Source organism: Geotrypetes seraphini, chromosome 6, assembly GCF_902459505.1.
Source record: "Geotrypetes seraphini chromosome 6, aGeoSer1.1, whole genome shotgun sequence".
Lineage (NCBI taxonomy): Eukaryota > Metazoa > Chordata > Amphibia > Gymnophiona > Dermophiidae > Geotrypetes > Geotrypetes seraphini.
The window spans coordinates 248577106-248597357 of record NC_047089.1 but is presented as its reverse complement, the minus strand read 5'-3'; the positions used below and the strand labels follow the sequence as shown (position 1 = coordinate 248597357).

The following is a 20252-nucleotide window of genomic DNA, read 5'->3' as shown; positions in this document are numbered from 1 at the left end:
CAGCGATTGCTTGCCACAGACAATATATGTTGATGAGATAGCCATCTGTATCCATCTTCAGATGGTTGACTTAGAAGTCAGTTTACCATGTCTAGTCTGACTGGTGAGCGCACATATATAGTCCAACAGTCAGAACTCATTGGTGACCTCCAGATCACTTAAGGACTCTCCTCACATCAAGATTTCTCAGAATCTGGTCTTTTTTCTTTGACCCTCTGGTCTGGAATACTGGCAATCTTACTTCATGATTGATATGAAATGCCAGAACAACCTTCAATAAAAAGGACAGGACAGTGCGCAAGGAAACTCTCACCTCAATGATCTTGAGGAAGGGCTCCCTGCATGATAGGGCCTGCAGTTCCGAGACTTGTCTTACTAACGTAATGGCCACGAGGAAAATGGTCTTGACGGTAAGATTCAACAAGTTAGGTTATTTAGTTAGATGCCATCGACTAGCCTTCATGTTCTAGCATCTTGATGAATTACAGGTTTAAAAAGCAATTGGTTTGTGCTAGTCTGATAAGGTCCCTCCAGCATCAACCCCATGGTTGTTTCAACCATCTGGTTGTAGGTCGCCCTCTTCACCTGGTTCCTTCAATTTTCCCAAACAAGATGTCCTTCTCCAATGATCTTTCTCTTCTAATAGTGTGACCAAAATAAGACAGTCATAACTTCATTGTTTGGGCTTTGAATGAAATAGCTGGTTTTGATCTCTTCCAGAATCGATTTGTTAGTTCTTCTGGTGCTCCACAGCACGCATAAAATCCTTCTCCAGCACCAAAGCTCAAAGAGTCGATCTTCTTTCTGTCTTGTTTCTGTAGTGTCCAGCTTTCGCATCTGTAATTGACCACTACTACTACTACTTATTTATATAGCACTGAAAGGCTTATTTTGTACATTTTGACATTTATAGACGGTCCCTGCTTGGAAGAGCTTACAATCTAACTTGGACAAACAGACATGACAGAGGATAGGGGATGCAGAACCCAATGTAAAAGGAGTTAGGAGTCAAAAGCACTTTCAAGGAGGTGGGCTTTTAAATGGGCCTTGAACACTGCCAGAGACGGAGCCCGCCATAGGGATTTGGGCAGCTTGTTCCAAGCATATGGTGCAGCAAGGCAGAAGGGATGGAGTCTGGAGTTGGCAGTTCAAGAGAAGGGCACAGATAGGAGGGACTTACCAGCTGAGCAGAGCTCACAGGGGGATCATAAGGGGAGATAAGTGAAGAGAGAGAGAGAGGTAGCTGAGTGAGTGCATTTGTAGGTCAGTAAGTAGTTTGAATTGTATTCAGAAACAGATGGGAAGCCAATGAAGTGACTTTAGCAGAGGAGTAACGTGAGTAAAGTGGCTCTCCTAGAATATGAGTCATGCAGCCAAATTCAGGATGGACTGGAGAGAAGTAAGATGGCCAAGTGGAAGACCTGAGAGTAGCAAGTTGCAGTAGTCTAAGCGTGAGGTGATAAGGGTGTGGATAAGTGATTTGGTAGTGAAGAAGGGTCAGATTTTGGTATTATAATAGAGGAAGAAAAGGCAAGTTTTAGCAATATGTTGTATCTGGGCGGTGAAGGAGGGAGATGAGTAAAAGATGACTCGTAGATTACGAGCAGACAAAATAGGAAGGGTGAGAGTGTTGTTCACAGAGACGGAGAATGAGGGAAGTGCGAGAGGTGGGTTTAAGCAGAAAGATGAGCAACTCTGTTTTGGTCATATTCAATTTTAGATGGAGGTGAGCTATCCAGGCAGCAATGTCAAAAATGATTGCATGGACAAGGACACATCTTGAACAGGCTCATAAAGCACAGTTACTTACTTTAAACAGGTGTTATCTGGGGACAACATATGTGGGTGACATCATCCATGGAGCCCAGTACGGACAGTGTTAAAAGTAAACTGTCACTGAGGCCGCAATTCACTAAAGTCAGCGATTGTCGCAGGTTTATCAACGATCGCTGCTAACTGACCCAAAATCAGATTCTTCTGCTGGCACTGGCTCTATGGCCTGAATTTCTACAAGTCTTTGCACTGTTGCCAAGAATGCATGCTTTTTCTGGGTGCCCCCCCCCCCCTCCCACGAGGGAGTCTACAAACTAGTCTGTTAGGAGATAAGCAAACTCAAGCTCGTACACTCCTTGAATGATCTCAAGCACCTGATGGTCTGATGAAATTGCTCCCAAACCGGCAAATGCCAAGAGCCTTCCTCATATCCTCAGGGGGAAGACTTCAACCATGGTGTCATTGCGTCTTCTTGGAGGTTGAAGAGGGATGAGGACCTGAGGGCTTGGCTTTGCCTAGATCCTGTGAATCTCTGTTTTGATTACTAATAGGATTTCTGAAATGAGACTCCTACTGAGCACTATCAAAAGTGTCTGAAATTATGAAAATTAGACCGCTATCCAGCAGGGATTTTGATCAGCAAACTGCCATGCTGGCCATCAGATTGTCTAGACTCCTTGCAAACAACATCTATATCTTGAAAGGGAATCTGCTGAGAGTAGCCTTGGAGGTGGACTCTGGAATCTCCTGCCCACTGCTTGATCCAGAGCATTAAGCGGAATGGAATAAGTTGAAACTTTGCTCATGACTGATGATGTCCTTGCGAAACGTGGCAACACTTATCTTAGGTGGATCCTGCCACAGTCAACGCTGGTTTAAATTTTCAAGGACATTAGGAGGGGAGGGAAATAGGATTGAGGTATTATCACACACATAAAAAGAAAAATTTGTTATAAACATATTAAAGGATGCGTAGGAGGATTGAACATAAATGATTATGAAAAAGGTAATACAAGATGTGGACCTGAAATGATATATAGATCACAAGAAGTCCTATGATCTGTCACTAAGTATCTTATGATATGTTCTTTCCTGGTAGAAATAAAGTGTTTATAGGGAAGCTATGGAGGTCAATATATAATTAACAATATTAAGTACAACTGAAGATCAGTACTTTGCCCAGTTGAAGTAAAAAGTAGTGACCCTTAATGTTGATTTGGGTTTATAAGAAATTATTTACATTTGTTTTGGTATAAAATTGTTGAATCATCTTATACCCTTTTGCTCTATTCAAAGTAACACAGTTACCAACAGATCTACAGCAGTCAGGTGTTAGGATCATAAAACCTGATGCAAAATAACCAAGCAATGTAAATGAATCGATCGCTTGGCTATTGTGCATGGGGTTTTACTAATTTGAATGGCCGGATCGAAAAGCACTGTTACTTACTGTAACAGGTGTTATCCAGGACAGCAGGCAGATATTCTCACTGATGGGCGACGGCACCAACGGAGCCCCGGTACGGACACTTTAAGAACTTGAAAAAGCTCTTGACGCCCGCACCGCGCATGGGCAAGTGCCTTCCCGCCCGATGTAGGCGCGCGGTCCCTCAGTTAAGATAAGCCAGCTAAGAAGCTAACCCAGGGAGGTGAATGGGTTGTGAGAATATATGCCTGCTGTCCCTGGATAACACCTGTTACGGTAAGTAACTGTGCTTTATCCCAGGACAAGCAGGCAGCATATTCTCACTGATGGGTGACCTTCAAGCTGACAGAGATGGGATGGTGGGAGAGTTCGCCAAAGAAATACAATTGGAAAACATAATGGCCGAAGTGCCCATCCCGTCTGGAGAAAAAACCAGACAATAGTGAGAAGTGAAGGAATGAACTGAGGACCAGGTGGCAGCTGAACAGAATTCCAGTAATGTAACTATAAGGAAAACAACAAAAGCTGCCAGGACGCAAACTTGGGGTCTGGGACATGATATCCCCGTGCTAGACCAGTCTGAGTAAAGAAGAACGAGAGGGAGGCAATCAGCCAAACGAAAATCATTCCCATGAATATAGAATATCCAAACTGAGTTGAATCAAAAGAAAAGGTTGGAATAAAATCATCGTGGCTCCGACCTGCGTAACAAGGAGGACAAAAAAAACGCTTATAGGACAAAACATATAAAGTCAGGATCCTCGTAGGGAAAAACAAGGTGCAGGAAATAACGCAGACAGAATAACTGGCTGAGCGAAATAAAAATAGTAGAAGGTACTGTGGACATGAACACAGAATCACCTTGGCTTGATGAAAGACTGATAAGAATGAAGCTGCTAGCAGGGCATGAACACTCACCGATCCCCCTGGAAGAAGTGAGAGACAAAAGGAAAAACCATTTTCCAGGTAATAAACTCAAGTGGAGATTTGGTAGCATCAACAACCAGGAAAGAACCACAGGAATAGTCGAGACGACAGAAGGAGGAATGAGGTGTGGTTACACACATGAAAAAACCCCTGTCATGAGCCTGGGAACCAGAGAAGAAATCAGAAAGAGGTTACTCTTCGACAGATCAAGGGAAAAAATGCAATAGCATTAAAAAGAAGTCTGAGAGCTATAGACTCGAGACTAGAATCAAACCAAGAAAAAATACCACCGGTTAGGAAGGTGGAAACAGGCAGAGAAAAAGACACCAAAAAAGAAAACGAAACCACTTTTGATATCATCAAGGGCAAGTGGCTGTTGTCCTGGCAGAAATTAACAAACGGGCTGAAAAAGATGTAAATGAAACGGACGCAGCCCCAAAGAAAAAACCAATGAAGATTGGAAGAAATCAAAGTCCTGAGTCGGAGTGAACCAAGCAGGAAAAAGAGACGAAGAAAGGGCTCCCAAAATTTGAGTGGACTAAGAAGGGAGAACCCATGTTGACTGGGTCACCATGCATCATGGTGATAACAGCTCTCATGAGCTTGATGAAAAAGCCCAACAGGAGAAGAAGTGAAAGGAATGCATATAAAAATATGCTTGCCCAATCCAGGACAAAAAGAACCATTGCCAGACGAAGAAAAATCCTGGAGTAAAAGGATTAAAGAATCCTGCTGAAAATGGCTGCAAGAAAATTCAGCTCCCCATGAACAGCAGCAAGAGCAGATGGCCAATTGCCTCCAAGGTCACAAAAATAGGGTCTCTTGACATAACAGGAGAGAGCCCTAGACTTCTTGCTCAATTACATGTAGTGTAAAAACCCTGAATTGACTGTGCAAGGAAGGACGACTTGAGGATAGATGATAAATATCATGAGGTCCTAAAAATATCATTAGACAGGGAGGAGGGAAAGGGAAGAGCGTTACTATTGGATAAGAGGGAGGAGGGAAGGGAGAAGGGGTACTGCTGGACCGTGAGGAGGGGAAGGGAAGAGCGTTACTACTGGATAAGGGAAGGGAAGAGAGTTACTACTTAATAAGGGAAGGAGGGAAGGGAGAAGGGGTACTGCTGGACAGGAGAGGAGGGGAAGGGAAAAGTTACTATTGGATAAGGGGAGGAGGAAAGGGAGAAGGGGTACTACTGGACAGGGGAGAAGGAAAATAGGAAGGAAACAGCTGGCAGGGAGATTAGAGGAGGGGAAGGGGTCAGGATGGAATGGAGAGATCAGATGAGGGAAAGGAGAGAGTCAGAAGAATGAGAAAGTAGAGAGATAGATGCTGGGAAGGGGGGTCAGCAGAGAAATATGGAGAGAGACACAAAAATAATAGATCTGGTGTAGGATAGATAAAAATGAAGAGAGCAGAATGAATCATGTAAAAAGGAAAGAGGGGGTGCAGGCTGGATGGAAAGGAGAGAGGGGCATAGAAAGAAGGCAGATACCATATGGAAGGGGGAGAGGGCAGACACTGGATGGAAGGGGCAGATGCTGTACTGAAGAGACAGACACTGGAAGGAAGAAAGTGAAGAGACAATGAAAGCAGAAACCAGAGACAACAAAAGGTAGAAAAAAAATAATTCTATTTCTATTTTTTTGATTAGAATATATCAGATTTGAAATATGCATCCTGCTAGAGCTGGTGTTCGACATAACTGAGGACTGCAAAGACCAGGCAGTGCTTCTTTAGCTTCCAGCTGGCTTAAGGCTCTCTCTGAGCAGGGGGCAGTTGCCCTAGATGCACTATCCTAACACTATTCCTGTCAAATGTGACTGCGGTATTCTTTTAGCATGATATCCATTCTGTAATAATTTGGCTTATTCAGTTTTCTTGATAGTAGAGGGGATATATGTGAAGGGGAGGGGAAACAGGGGTTTTGTTGTTCCTTGCTCTGTATTATTTGTATTTATAAAATGACAATTGTTTCTTTTTATACCTTAATAAAATACGTTCAATATAAATCATAAATGTTTGTGAGGTTTGTGCGGGGACCAAGCTCTCAGGAACGAGGCAGAGATGGTTTTTTAGAAATTTCAGTCTTAGTAGTTTGCCGGTCCACGAAATAATTATTTTATTTCTGCCAGTCGATTGGTGTAAAAAGGTTGAGAAACACTAACCTAGAGGATCATTTATTAAACTTGATATACCACCTTAGTTGCAAACAAAATTCAAAGCGGTTTACAATAAAATGCATCAATAGAATGAAAATAGAATGCCATTAAAAATAGGATAGTATACTACATTCATACAAAAGAAACAAAAACATTCAAAGTCCATCACTGCAAAAATGTGCTCTCCGTTAGTTTTCACAATTAGGCAAAAGCTCATTCAAAGAGGTAAGTTTTCAGAAATACACAAAACCAAGTATATGAAGATTCTAAACGTAAACTTGCAGGTAAAGAATTCCATAGTGATGGCATAATGGAATAAATAAATAATGGAAAAATTGTTCAATTTTAGGTTCTCTCCCACTTCATTTTTGAAGGGTGCGAAATCATTAGTCTATTATTAAAGATTGGAGAGCCCTTGATGGAGAATCTAATATAATAAAGAGCTAGCCGCGCATGCGCACTCCTATTTGCGTGTTCTGTGCGCTGTAGGTCTGTGGCCGAAGGAGTGCGCATGCGCGCTAATACGTCACCAGCCTCTCGCCTCCACAAGCCGGACCGCAGCCAGACGACGATCTCCGTTCCTCCTGCCGCTGCCAATCTCCGTTTCTCCTTTGCCACCCACCCCCTTCTCTTCCCGCGGGCCCGAATGGCGATTCCAGCAGCATGTGCATCAGTCTTCACACGCTGCTTCGGGCCCTTCTACTGCCCTGATTTGTTCTGCCGCGTCTCTGATGATGTCATCAGGGACATGCCAGAGTAAATCAGGGCAGTAGAAGGGCCCGAAGCAGCGTGTGGAGACTGATGCAAGTGCTGCTGGAATCACCACCTTTGTAGTCCGGACCGCGGGAAGGGAAAGGGGGGGAGGTAGAGGAAACGCTAATGCTGCTGCACTGGGAACTGGTGGGGGGGGAGGGAAATGGAGGGGAAGGGAATGCTGCTTTGAACAGACAGACAGAGGGAGGAAGGGAGACAGAAAGAAAAGAAGAAAGACACAGGGGCAGGGAGATACACAGAAAGACAGACAGGCAAAGGGGGCCAGGGACAGAGACAGACAGAAAGGACAGCGGGAGCCGCGTCAGGAGGGGTGCGGGATGCGGCAGTGGGAACTTTTCCAATGGGTGCAACTGGGCGGCTGTCGGGAACCTCTGATCAGGGGCAGAGCAAGGTAAGAGTATCATAGGGATAAGAAGGAGGAGGGAGGATAAAAAAGGAAGGGATGCCTACTGCTGGACAGGGGGAGAAGGAAAGAGATGCTGATGGACAGGGGAGGTGAAGAAAAAGGAACGGAGGACTAATGTTGGACAGGGGGAGAAGGAAAGAGGTGCTGCTGGACAGGGGGGAGATAAAACAAAGGGAGAAGGGCTGCTGCTGCATAAGGAGAGCAGTGAAGGGGTGGTGGTGGACACAGTGGAGGTAAAAGGAAGGGAAAATGGACAGGGGGAGCAGGCAAGGGGTGGTGATGGACAGCCAAGGAAAAAGAAAGGCAGAAAGAAAGAAAGTGGCTAAGGAGAGAGAGAAAAAGAAAGACAGACACACACACATATGTTCTAGCACCCGTTAATGTAACGGGCTTAAAGACTAGTATGGAATAATTAAAGTTGCCAGATAATCAGGAACACCCAAATATAATGTTTTATGGGTCAAAGTTAGGATTTTAAACTGTATCCGAAAATGAACAGATATTGTTACATGATCGTATTTACTAGCATTACTTAATACTCTCACTGTCGTATTTTGTAATTTCTGAAGATGTTTTAATTGTGATTTGGGCAAACCAGCATAGATCACATTACAATAATCCAATTTCGAATTCATGTGCAAACTATTTTATTGACAAAATATGCCATACAGAAACGAACATTAGAATACAGAATACATACAATGATCAAGTACAAAACAAAGAAGGACCAGTTACATACGTCCTCCTTCCTGCATATCTAACGTAGAGGCAGAAACAATACAACAAGATATGCCCATCATTTTAATTGAATACAGTAGGCAGTCATCCCCACCCCCCCAGTTAGACTGGAGTTGCCTAAGAACATCAATCAGAAGAGCTCCTGCTAAATCATTAAACGCATAGAAGAGTTTCAACAGAGATGTGGAAGAAATCTTCAAAATAGGTTTTCTGATCCTGCCCACCTGAGTTTGCCCATAGTCTTATTCACTGTGGTGGACACCTGGAATGCACTTCCAGAGGGTGTAATAGGGCAGAGTACGGTACTGGGGTTCAAGAAAGGATTGGACAATTTCTTGCAGGAAAAGGGATAGAGGGGTATAGAGGATTACTACACAGGTCCTGGACCTGTTGGGCCGCCGCGTGAGCGGACTGCTGGGCACGATGAACCTCAGGTCTGACCCAGCGGAGGCATTGCTTATGTTCTTATGTTCTTATATGCTATGAAGGTGGTGCTGCCTGCCTCAACTCTAAGAAGTAGCTGAATCTGGGAAAAGAATCCCTACCTCAATCATGCTGAGATCTTCGGGCTGATCATCAACCCCTGTGGAACCAGCATGTGAAGAGGGGGGAGGCAAAATTGCAGCCAGCACTCTGAAGAGCCTCACTGATCCCCCTGCAGATGCCTAACTGCTTGCACTCAAACCCCTTCTATTCAGCAGGTGAGCCCCTGCTATTCAGTAGCAGGCTGTTCAAACAGGTCCCCAAGGGATTAACCTGATGGCTGCAGACCCATTGAGTCTGCTTCTATTCCACACAGGCAGAACGTTTCCCTGCACTAGAAGCTCAGGTTCACCGATAGCTGCAAAAACCATGAAAAATACTGGAAAAAAAGGAGAAATTAGGTTTTTACCTGCTAATTTTCTTTCTGTTAACCTGTAGACCAGTATAGTTCTTTACGGCTGGGTTATAGCTCACTGTGACCAGCATGTGGAGACTGAGACCAAAACTTGGATGTAGTATATTAGCTGAGGCTCCCTCTACCATCCCAGTCTGCCAAAAAGCCAAGCAGAACCTAGGAAAATACTAACTGAGAACAGTAAAAACACTCCGAACAGGAAGTTAAAACCAACAAACACATGGTAATAACTATTGGAACATGTACAGAACTAAAATCCTGCAGTGAAAAAGTCCCAACAGCTCACCAGCTAAGCCATAGCCGCAGTTCTTATATCTCACCAACCCTAGAGATATACTAGAACCCGCAGAAAAATCAAAATCTGCAGACAAGCAAAACCCGCAATCACCGCATAAAGACAGAAAGGGTGGGGAACTATACTGGTCTACAGGCTAACAGAAAGAAAATTAGCAGGTAAGAACCTAATTTATCCTTCTGTGTCGCCCGATAGACTAGTATAGTTCTTTACGGATGGGACATTCCAAAGCAGTACCCATCAAGGGTGAGACCCTCGAAGGGCCGACACCAGAACATGCTCACTGAATACCACATCCCTACCTGTGCGAACATCCACACGGTAGTGTCTGACCAAGGAATGCAGAGAAGACCAAACTGCAGCCTTGCAAATATCAACTGGAAACTCTAGAGAACACTCAACCCAAGAAGCTGCCTGACCCCGAGTGAAATGAGCCTTCAGAAATTCAGGAACAGGCTTTTCCTGAAGAAGATAAACAGAAGCAATAGTCTCCTTGATATAGCATGAAATGGCAGCCTTGGAAGCACCATCTCCCTTACAAGGACCCGCTAGAACAGGGGTAGGGAACTCCGGTCCTCGAGAGCCATATTCCAGTCGGGTTTTCAGGATTTCCCCAATGAATATGCATGAGATCTATTTGCATGCACTGCTTTCAATGCATATTCATTGGGGAAATCCTGAAAACCCGACTGGAATACGGCTCTCGAGGACCGGAGTTCCCTACCCCTGCGCTAGAAGAACAAAGATGATCTGGTTTCCTAAGCTCCTGGATCCTCTGCACATCAGAGCGAAGGACCCGACTGACATCCAACTTGCGCAATGGTTTCTGCTCAGAAGATCACTCTAGACTACCCAACACTGGGAGGACCACTAACTGATTGATATGAAAAGGAGAAACTCCCTGGGGAAGAAAGGAAGGAACAGACCGCAACACAACCCGCTCCATAGAGAACTCCAAGAAGGGAGACCTACAAGAAAAAGCCTGCAGCTCAGAAACATGTCTAGCAGAAGTGATAGCCACTAAGACCACCACTTTAAGGATAAGGTCCTTCAATAAGCAGGCACCCAAAGGCTCAAAAGATGGGCGCACCAGCACGGACAAGACCAGATTAAGATCCCAAGATGGAACAGATGATAGCATGGGGGGCTTGAACAATTTGGCCGCCCACCAGAAGTGAACGACATCAGGAATGGCAGTCAAACGCTGACCTGGGAACTCACAAAAGGCTGACAAGGCAGTAAGCTTAACCCAGAGAGAAGACCAAGCCAGGCACTTGTCCAGGCAAGGACTCTAAGATGTTAGGCAGGGAATCACGAAAAGAGACCACACCACGCGCAGCACACCACTCCTCAAATATATGCCAAACCCGCACATAAGCACGAGAAGTGGAAAGTCTTCGTGACCCCAAGAGGGTTGAGATCACTCCTAACCAAACTCTCGGAAATCAGAATAACAGGAACTGTACTGAAATGGTTCACCGACTTCCCTACAAAATCGCTAATACATGGTCAAAAGGCAAGAATCATACTCCAACCCTTGGAAGGCATTCTGTGGTGTCCTACAAGGCTCCCCATTATCCCCAATCCTATTCAATTTATTCATGAGCTCGCTGGGACATATAAAAATGGAAGATGAAACTGTATTATCATATGCCGACGACATCCTACGCCTCATCCCCATAACCATCCTAATATTGCAGAAAAAATCTCAAATAATATAGATAAAATTAAAACCTGGGCAACGAACAACAAGTTGAAACTGAACACTGCAAAAACCAAAGCCATTGGTTTCCCCACCGCATAACAGAATGCCATAACTAACCTCACTCTTTCATCAGGCATCACTCTCATAATGGAAATATCCACCAAGGTATTAGGCTGCATCATAGACAACACTCTCACAATGGAACCACAAATATTTAACCTTCGGAAAAAGATCATCTACACTATGTGTCAACTGCGACTCACTAGACCAGGGGTAGGGAATTCCGGTCCTTGAGAGCCGTATTCCAGTTGGGTTTTCAGGATTTCCCCAATGAATATGCATGAGATCTATTTGCATGCACTGCTTTCAATGCATATTCATTGGGGAAATCCTGAAAACCCGACTGGAATACGGCTCTCGAGGACCGGAGTTCCCTACCCCTGCACTAGACCATACTTCCATCCACACCACTTTGCTCTGATCATTCAGATGATGGTCCTACCTCAATTAGACTATTGCAACTCCGCCTACCTTGGCATCAACACCACTCTTATCCACAATCTACAATCCAGAACACAGCCATTAGAATAATCTACAAATTAAAGAAATTTGACTCAATCACAACCTTCATCAGGCAACTTCACTGGCTCCCAATATCATCCTGAATAATTTTCAAATCATCAGATTTTATACGGAAGCTCAGCAGCCCTGTCATCCAATTATTCTCTAATGTTTAATCGACATCAAAAAGAATCCATAACAGAATTCAATTAAACCTGCCATCCATAAAATAACTCCACTCTATGCTAACTTATCTGGCCTGGAATGACCTACTAGAAAGTTTTCCTCAATATACTCATGAAACAAAAGATATCCACAAAAATGTATATTCTAACTGAGGAATAAATCATTGCCTCAAACTGACCACTCCTCCAATACTGAATCTTCAGGCTGCCAGTCGGACTAGAATCCGACTGAGCCTTTAACCCCCGCAGACCCGAGGAGAGGAAAAATGCACTCAGGACCCTGCGAAGCCCCGCTGAATCCCCTACAAATGCCTGTCAGCCTGCACTCAAGCCCCTGTGATATAATAGACATGCAATGGTACAAAGGGAACAGACTCCAAGCTCCAAAAGTTTCTGCAGGCTGACCAACAGGTACCAAAGAGGGATTGGCCTGTAAGCTGCAGACCTCAGTTTGCTTCTCCTTCACGCAGGCAGAGCCAAACCCTCACCAAGGGGAGCTCTGAACACTGAAAGCAGTCAAAAATTTGTGAAAAAGACAAAAAAATAAAAATAAAAGGAATGAACAGAGATTAGAAAGACTCCTTTTCAGTTCGAAGCAGAAGTATAAACCGAAACGGGCAGCAAAGCCCTCTGTAGAAGTTGAAAACCTGGAATGGATTCTTCTGCACGGCTTGCAAGCATGAGGATATTATGCATACGTCCAGAATGACATACCTATTGCATTAGAATATGTACTAGAATAGTCGAGAAGCAGGTTAAACTTTTTACAGCAGATGAGACTTCATCCAGTAGATGAATCAAATATTAAAAGTCATAGAAGCATGATGAAAATCAAGAAACATTTTAGAAAAATAAAGGACAATAAAAAAAGTGTTTTACATCTCTAATGGCAAATATGACAACCTCAGTCCTACTGACATCAAATATTTGCCAAGAATAGGCTGAAAAAAGAGTTCTAATCACAAATTTATAATGTGGCAGCAGCAGCAGCTTTGGCCTAATAATCCCAAACACTAGTCATTTACATTTGGTACTATTTAGATCCAGTGAATCCACATCATTTAGTATCACCGTTAAGTGCTGCTAACTACCATAACTCCTAGCCCTCCTTTGGTTTTCTTTCCCCATCAATATGATCCATGCACAGATGCTCAAATCATTAGAGTGGCTGAGATAATATCATTATGATCACTAATTAAATTCAACTGGCAGTAATATAGTCCTGAGAGCAACAAATTTACCTACTCTTATCCTAATGACAGTTTTATTAAATCACACTACCAAAACAAAATTTTAAAATCTAAGCCAAAAGAGAGCAAAATAAATTCTTACCTTAAATTCTGTGGTGCTTCACCAAACAAACTACAAATTTCTCTAATTTGTTTCAGTGCAGGAATGACCCATTTGTCATTCGTACGAAGCTCCTCTATAAAGCGATCTATCCACTGGATCTTTTGTGTATCCCGGTCCTTAAAGAGCAAAGTTTAAAGTTCACTATAAACCAGAATATAAACTTAATTCTTCAGTGATGTATTTTTATTGAGGGGTTTTGCCAAGCTGAAGGCTTTTTTCCCCAGCTTCAGGCTTGTTAACAACTAAATAAATAAGCCTTCATTGTAACAATCTGAGATCTTCCCCCCTTATTTTTAAAACCTCTCTCTCTTAATCAAGCCACTGCAATCAGAATCATCTGAGAAACATGGATACCAGCTTCTCTTTGGAAACTCAGCTACTCATCTTTAATCAACATATCCACAGATTATCAGTCTTGGCTATGATCACCCTCCCTTCTTGAATTTGTGGATGTTTCTTGCGGTCTATGAACCCTATTGCTCAAAAATCCAAAGCAGAGTTCAATAATTGAATATCTAGCATTTGGTACTTTAGACTAAGCTATATTTTTTATCTCAATAATAATTTAAACAGTTTGCAATAAAAATACAGTAACTACAAAACATATAGTATACATACATCTTTCAAAGTTATGACCAAAATAAGATAAATCACAAAATAAAAATTTTAAATTAGAAACTGAACAAAAATTAGGATAAAAGCTCTTAAGTTTCTGATCATAGAGTCAAAGGTAAAGCCAGTCCCATAAAGTAGGAGCTATAATTACAAAAGTGAATCTAGTCAATTTGAAAGAAATGTTTGGTAATGATAGGGTTCAGAGATGCTGCTGTGATAATGTCAATAGGCAGCTTGGTGAAGAAACCCCCACACACACACACACACACACACACTATTGCTCAATATGAGAACTTTAAAACAGATCCCAGAGTGGAAAATGATTTGAGTTGTTTTGAAAGTAATTTAAAAAGTTTTCTTTTTAAAGACGCTTTTAACCTTTAAATTATGTTTAATCTTTATATTTATTGCTTTCTTTGATTGCACTCTTCCCTTCCTATTGTTTTTTCTATATATGGTTCTCCTCCTGTACTTAAATACTGAATTGTAGTTCAGTTCCCTCTTAGTTTTTGTATTAGTCGGTCTGTAAGTCTATTTGTCTAACCCATTATTTTAAATTTTAATTTGTATGTCTAAATATATGTTTATATTTTTATCGATTTTGTACCTCGCTTAGTAAAACTAAATAAGTGATTCATCAAACTCAAATAAAACTTGAAACTTGGTGATGGGAGGTCCTGGCTCCAGATATCACAACTGTATTCTGAAGAGTTTGTATTTGTCTTATGTTAACAGTAGTATACCCTACAACACAGAACTACAGTATCCGTGGTAATACTAATAGGTACAGAAGAGGAATTTAGAAATGGATTGGTAGATAGGAAAGTCTGTGAGGCTGCAGAAGTCTTAACAGTATTCAAATACATGCAATCTTCTAATACCTAGGAATGTGATCAGAGAGGGATTCACAAAAGAAGAGCAGGTATTAAAATATTTGTTAACTTTTTAACTAGAGAGACTGGCATTGGATCCCTTAGACATGTTGCATCTCTGATCAGATCCACACAGCCTTTCCTATTGCCAAATGATGAAAAGCAATTGCACATCGAGATTAACAATAAAATACTAACAATAAAAGAATTGTCTGTTTTGGAATATACAATGCCTGTCTGTGGTTATTTCTCTAGGAAGGATTCATTGAAGTGGTAATGCAGCCAGCCACTTCAAACTCCTCCTCCTCCAGAGTTGCTCCTGATGGTAAAAGAGACTTGCCACAAAATCAAATATTCCCTGATATAATGAATCTTAAATAAGATATAAAAAGCTTCAGCAGGAAGCATACCTACTTTAGAGAAATTATACATTGGATTACAATCTGCTGTGACAAAATGATTTTAGCATCACAGACTACCCTCTTTTAAAATTCTGATTTGATCTCTATAAACCAAGAGCCCATTCAAATTTAGTTTTTACTTCTCCATTTTCACTTATGTTCTGACATCAAGGCAGCAATGTACAAGGATGCTTCGTATTTTTCGCTCCATAAGACGCACCTGACCATAAAGGTACCCTAGATTTAGAGGAGGAAACCAAGGGGGAAAAAAAATTCTGAACCAAATTCTTCCTTTCAGGCTCTTAACCCAACCCCACAATCCTTGCCAGGCTCTACACCCTGTCCCCCCTCCCTGCCAGGCTCTTTACCCTGTTCTCCCTCTGGTGGTCTAGAGGTAAGCCAGGACAGAGCACAGGTCAGGCAGGCAGTTAGGGACAGGGTAGGCAGGGACGGGCAGGCCTAGTGGACCTAGTGACAGGCAGGCAGGCAGGGCCCCCCACCCCGAGGCAGGCAGGTGGGACAACCCCCACCTCCAACACGTGGACACCTTTAAGAGTGATGATAGGCAAATAGGAGGCAGCAGAAGTTGAACAACCGACCCAGCCGCCCTCTGTCCAGCATTTTCCCCTGAGCCTATCAACCCCCCCCCCCTCCTACCTTCAAACTGTCTTTGGAGGGCCCTGGCATCAAGTCACAGATGCTGAACTGAGGGTGAAGGAAGAAGGGGAGGGATGGAGGGATGTCAGATGGTGTGTGCTCCTCCCTGTGAAGTACAGTTTCCCTTCAATGTATCCAACAATGAGGCTGCAGGAGTGCAAGTCCGCCGAGGAGAGGCGGAGAGAGGGAAGGCCACAGGAGATCCTCCAATGCCGGCATCAATCCACCACTGGTGACCATGTTGGGGTTGTGCTGCATTGCACCAATGGCTTCCCCCTTCTGCTGCTGGACAAGAGCCCGGAAAGGGTTGTATGCTGCTCCTCCACCGGAGTTTGTACAGATCCTCATTCAGACCCTCACCAAGACAGGCTGTCTTCACCCTCTTAGGCTGCACATGGAGTTCACTCAGAGCCGTCCTCTCTGTCGACGCAAAGCGCCAATGCCCACACAGCACCGCCCTTGCCACTTTGCCAAGCTACCAGAAGGGAAATGGCAATCTCCTATCAACGTCAAACCCCCCCCCCCCCCCCCGGCACCACGTCGCATGTGTGAGATTTTGCACGTAGCCAGTGCGTATGACTTGGTGGTGTGTCTGATGCTGACGGAAGAGTCAGCCAGAAGAAAGGGCAGAACAGGACACAGAGCTGGACAGCAGCAATTTAAAAAAGGTACCGGTGGAGTTGGGGTTGGGTATTTGCTCCATAAGACGCACCCTTATTTACAACCATTTTTTGGGGTGGAAAAGTACATCTTATGGAGCGAAAAATACAGTAAATCTGGCATTGAGGAGCCATGTTATCTAAAACTTTATGAAGAGAACTCCACTGAGCTGTTTGTTATCAAAATGCATAGTAGATAAAGCAGTTACTCACCGTAACAGGTGTTATTCAGGGACAACAGGCAGATATTCTCATACATGGGTGACGTCACTGACGGAGCCCCAGTACGGACACTTTAACAGTGTATCCAAACTTTAAGTTTGAGAAAGTTGGCGATCAGTCCATACCACTCATGCGCGAGTGCCTTCCCGCCCAACGTAGGCACGCGGTCCTTCAGTTAAGATAAGCCAGCTAAGAAGCCAACCAAGAGAGGTGGGTGGGTTGTGAGAGTATCTGCCTGCTGTCCCTGGATAACACCTGTTATAGTAACTGTGCTTTATCCCAGAACATGCAGGCAGCATATTCTCACATGTGGGTGACCTCCAAACTAACCAGAATGGAATGGTAGGAAAGTTGGCCTTTAAGAAAATAAATTCTGTAATACTGACTGGCCGAAGTGCCCATCCCATCTGGAGAAAGACTCCAGACCATATTGCGAGGTGAATGTATGAATTGAGGACCAGGTGGCAGCTTTATAGATTTCCTCAGTCTGAGCATAGCAGAACGATATACAGGCTGCTACCCAGTTGGAAACCGTTCTCTTGGAAACAGGATGCCCCATTTATTAGGATCAAATGAAACAAAAAGTTGAGGCTTTGTCCTGTCGATGTAATAGGACAAAGCATGCTTACAGTCCACAGTATGTAAGTGAGGCTTAGTGAAAAAAACTGGAAGAATAATCGACTGGTTAAGATGAAACTCCGTCACAACTTTAGGAAGAAACTTAGGATGCGTGCATAGAACCACTTTATCATGGTGAAAAACTGTGAAGGGTGGATCTGCTACCAACGCTTGTAACTCACTGACGCTCCTGGCCGAAGTGAGAGAAATGAGAAAGACAATTTTCCAGGTGAGAAACTTGAGATGAGCTGTGGCCATTGCTTTAAATGGAGGCTTCCTTTTCCCCTGGAAAGAACCACATTAAGGTCCCAGACTACTGGAGGAGGTTTAAAGAGGTGGTTTCACTTTGAAAAGCCTTTCATGAAACTGACAGGTGAAAAGCTGTTAATAGCATTGAGATGGACTCTGATAGATGTAGATTTGAGCCCAGAGTCAGACAGATGAAGTAGATAATCCATTATCAATTCCACTGACAAGGAAGTTGGATCATGATGATGGAGACACCAGGAAGAAAAATCGAGTCCACTTTTGTTGACAACATTGTTGAGTGGCTGACTTCCTGGAGGCATCAATATCATCGCGAACAGGCTAAGAAAGATGTAATTCATATGAATTCAGCCCCAGAGAAACCAAGCTGTTGGTAGAGGAATTGGCTTCCTGGTGCTGAGCTGAAGTAGAAGGGAGAACCAATGCTACTGGGGCCACCGAGGAGCAATGAGAATCATGGTGGCTGACTCTCATTTGAGTTTGAACAGAATCTTCAACAGGAGAGGAGTTGGAGGGAATGCATATAGAAACAAGCCCATCCAATTCAGGAGAAATGCATCGGCTTCCAGACGGTGAGGAGAGTAAAGTCTGGAGCAAAACTGGGACAACTTGTGATTGTGGGGAGCTGCAAATAAGTCCGCCTGAGTGCCCCATTGAGTAAAGATGAGATGAAGAGTCACCGAGTTGATAGTCCATTCATGAGGCTGAAGAATTCTGCTGAGGTTGTCTGCCAGGGAATTCTTCTCCCCTTGAATATAGACAGCCTTTAAGAAAATGCTGCGAGCCGTTGCCCAAAGCCAGATTTTCTGAGCCTCCTGGCATAACAGAAGAGAGCCCGTGCCTCCTTGCTTGTTTATGTAGTACATTGCCACTTGATTGTCTGTGTGAAGGAGGAGGTGCTAGAAAACTTTGAGAGCATAATATATCGCTGTGAGCTCAAGGAAATTGATGTGAAACTTACACTCCCTGGCAGACCAATGACCTTGTGTTTGAAGGCCCTCCAGGCATAAGGAGATGCATCCATCATTATCACCTTTTGGGAGGGGGGGGTAAGTGAAAAAGGAGACCTCTGGATAGATTGGAGGAGGTCATCCACCATTGAAGCGACTGCTGAAGAGATGATTCAACAGAAATATGTTGAGAGAGACAATCTGTCGCTTGAGACCACTGCGAAGCAAGGGCCCACTGAGGAATGCGAAGATGTAGCCTTGCTAGTAGAGTTACATGAACTGTGAAAGTCATGTGATCCAGGAGAACCATCATACGCCTCAAAGAGATGGTGTGCATCTTCAACATCTGTTGACATAGAATGAGAAGATTGTTCAGGCACTCTGGAGGGAGAAATGCTCTCAGAGTAGTATCGAGGATAGCCCCAATGAACTTAAGATGTTGAGCCGGAATTAGATGAGATTTGGGGAAATTGATTTTGAATCCCAAAACTTGTAGGAAGGCAATGGTCTGATATGTTGCCAGAGCCACCTCCTGAGATGACACAGTCGCCCAGGTAAGGAAAGGCTTGAAGTTCGTGGGATCGGAGAGATGCCGCCACTACAATCAGGCACTTTGTGAAGACTCTGGGAGAAAATGCCAGGCCAAAAGGAAGAACCTTGTATTGGTAATGACATCCATTCACTTGAAAATGAAGGTATTTGCAGGAAGCCTGATGAATTGGTATATGCATGTAGGCTTCTTTGAGATCCAGAGAGCACAGCCAGTTGTTCTGATCCAGAAGTGGATAAAGAAGGGCAAGGGAGAGCATCCGGAATTTCTCTTTGACTAGAAATTTGTTGAGATCTCTGAGATCCAGAATGGGTCGTATACCTCTGGTCTTTTTTGGGATTAAAAAATACCGGGAGTAGAATCCATGATTCTGCTGAGACAAAGGAACCTCTTTGATTGCATTGAGAAGGAAGAGGGATTGAAACTCCTGAATGAGAGAAGACTGTATCAGGTCCGAAATCAACTCTTTTGGAGGATGATCCAGAGTTAGAGATCTATGGTGATGAGCTCCCAATGATTTACGTAATGTTGAAGTCGCCCTCCGACTGGCTGAGGTAGCGGTTGGAGAATGGGAACTGTGGCTATGCTCCTGAGGAACACTTCAAAAAGACTGCATGGGCTTTTATTGAGCACCCTGTTTAGGTTGCTGATGTGGTTGCTACTTTTGCTTCCTAGGCTGAGAAGGAGCAGGAGGAGCAGGCTTAGTCAAAAACCTGTGCTGATATGAAGAAGCTGGCTTGAAAGTACAGGGTGCTTGAGACTTCTTCTTTGGTTTAACCAAATTGTCCCATCTGGTCTCATGAGTGGATAGCGTTTCGAGTAATCGTATCCATTGATGGACCAAAAAGCTCATCTCCTGGACAGGCAGCATAGGCCAAGCGGTCCTGGTGATTTACATCAAGTTCAGAAACACGAATCCAGGCAAAGGCGCCTCACGGCCACCGATATGACCGCAGCTCGTGATGTAAGTTTAAAAGTAACACAGGTAATGCGAACCAAATGCAGTAAAACCTTGGTTTGCGACCATAATTCGGTCCAGAAGCATGCTTATAATCTAATCTAATCTAATCTAAATCTTGGGTTTATATACCGTATCATCTCCGCAGATGGAGCTCGACACGGTTTACATGGTTAGGGAAGGAACGGAACTACAGTGGAATTATATAAGTATGAGAGAAGAGAGGTTGGTGTGAGAGTGCCAGGAGCGGGACGGGGTTACGTTCTGGAGAAGAGCC

The 20252-nt window shown here is 43.7% G+C and overlaps 1 protein-coding gene across 4 annotated transcripts in view; it reads right to left on the bottom strand.

The window, feature by feature from the left end:
- Positions 1 to 20252, bottom strand: part of USP9X (ubiquitin specific peptidase 9 X-linked) — a 589740-nt gene that overhangs the window by 364547 nt on the left and 204941 nt on the right. For all 4 annotated transcript variants that reach the window (XM_033949377.1, XM_033949378.1, XM_033949379.1 and 1 more), the window contains one exon: positions 13186 to 13322. In XM_033949377.1, coding sequence (XP_033805268.1) covers positions 13186 to 13322 — 137 coding nt within the window. The remainder of the gene's footprint in view (positions 1 to 13185; positions 13323 to 20252) is intronic.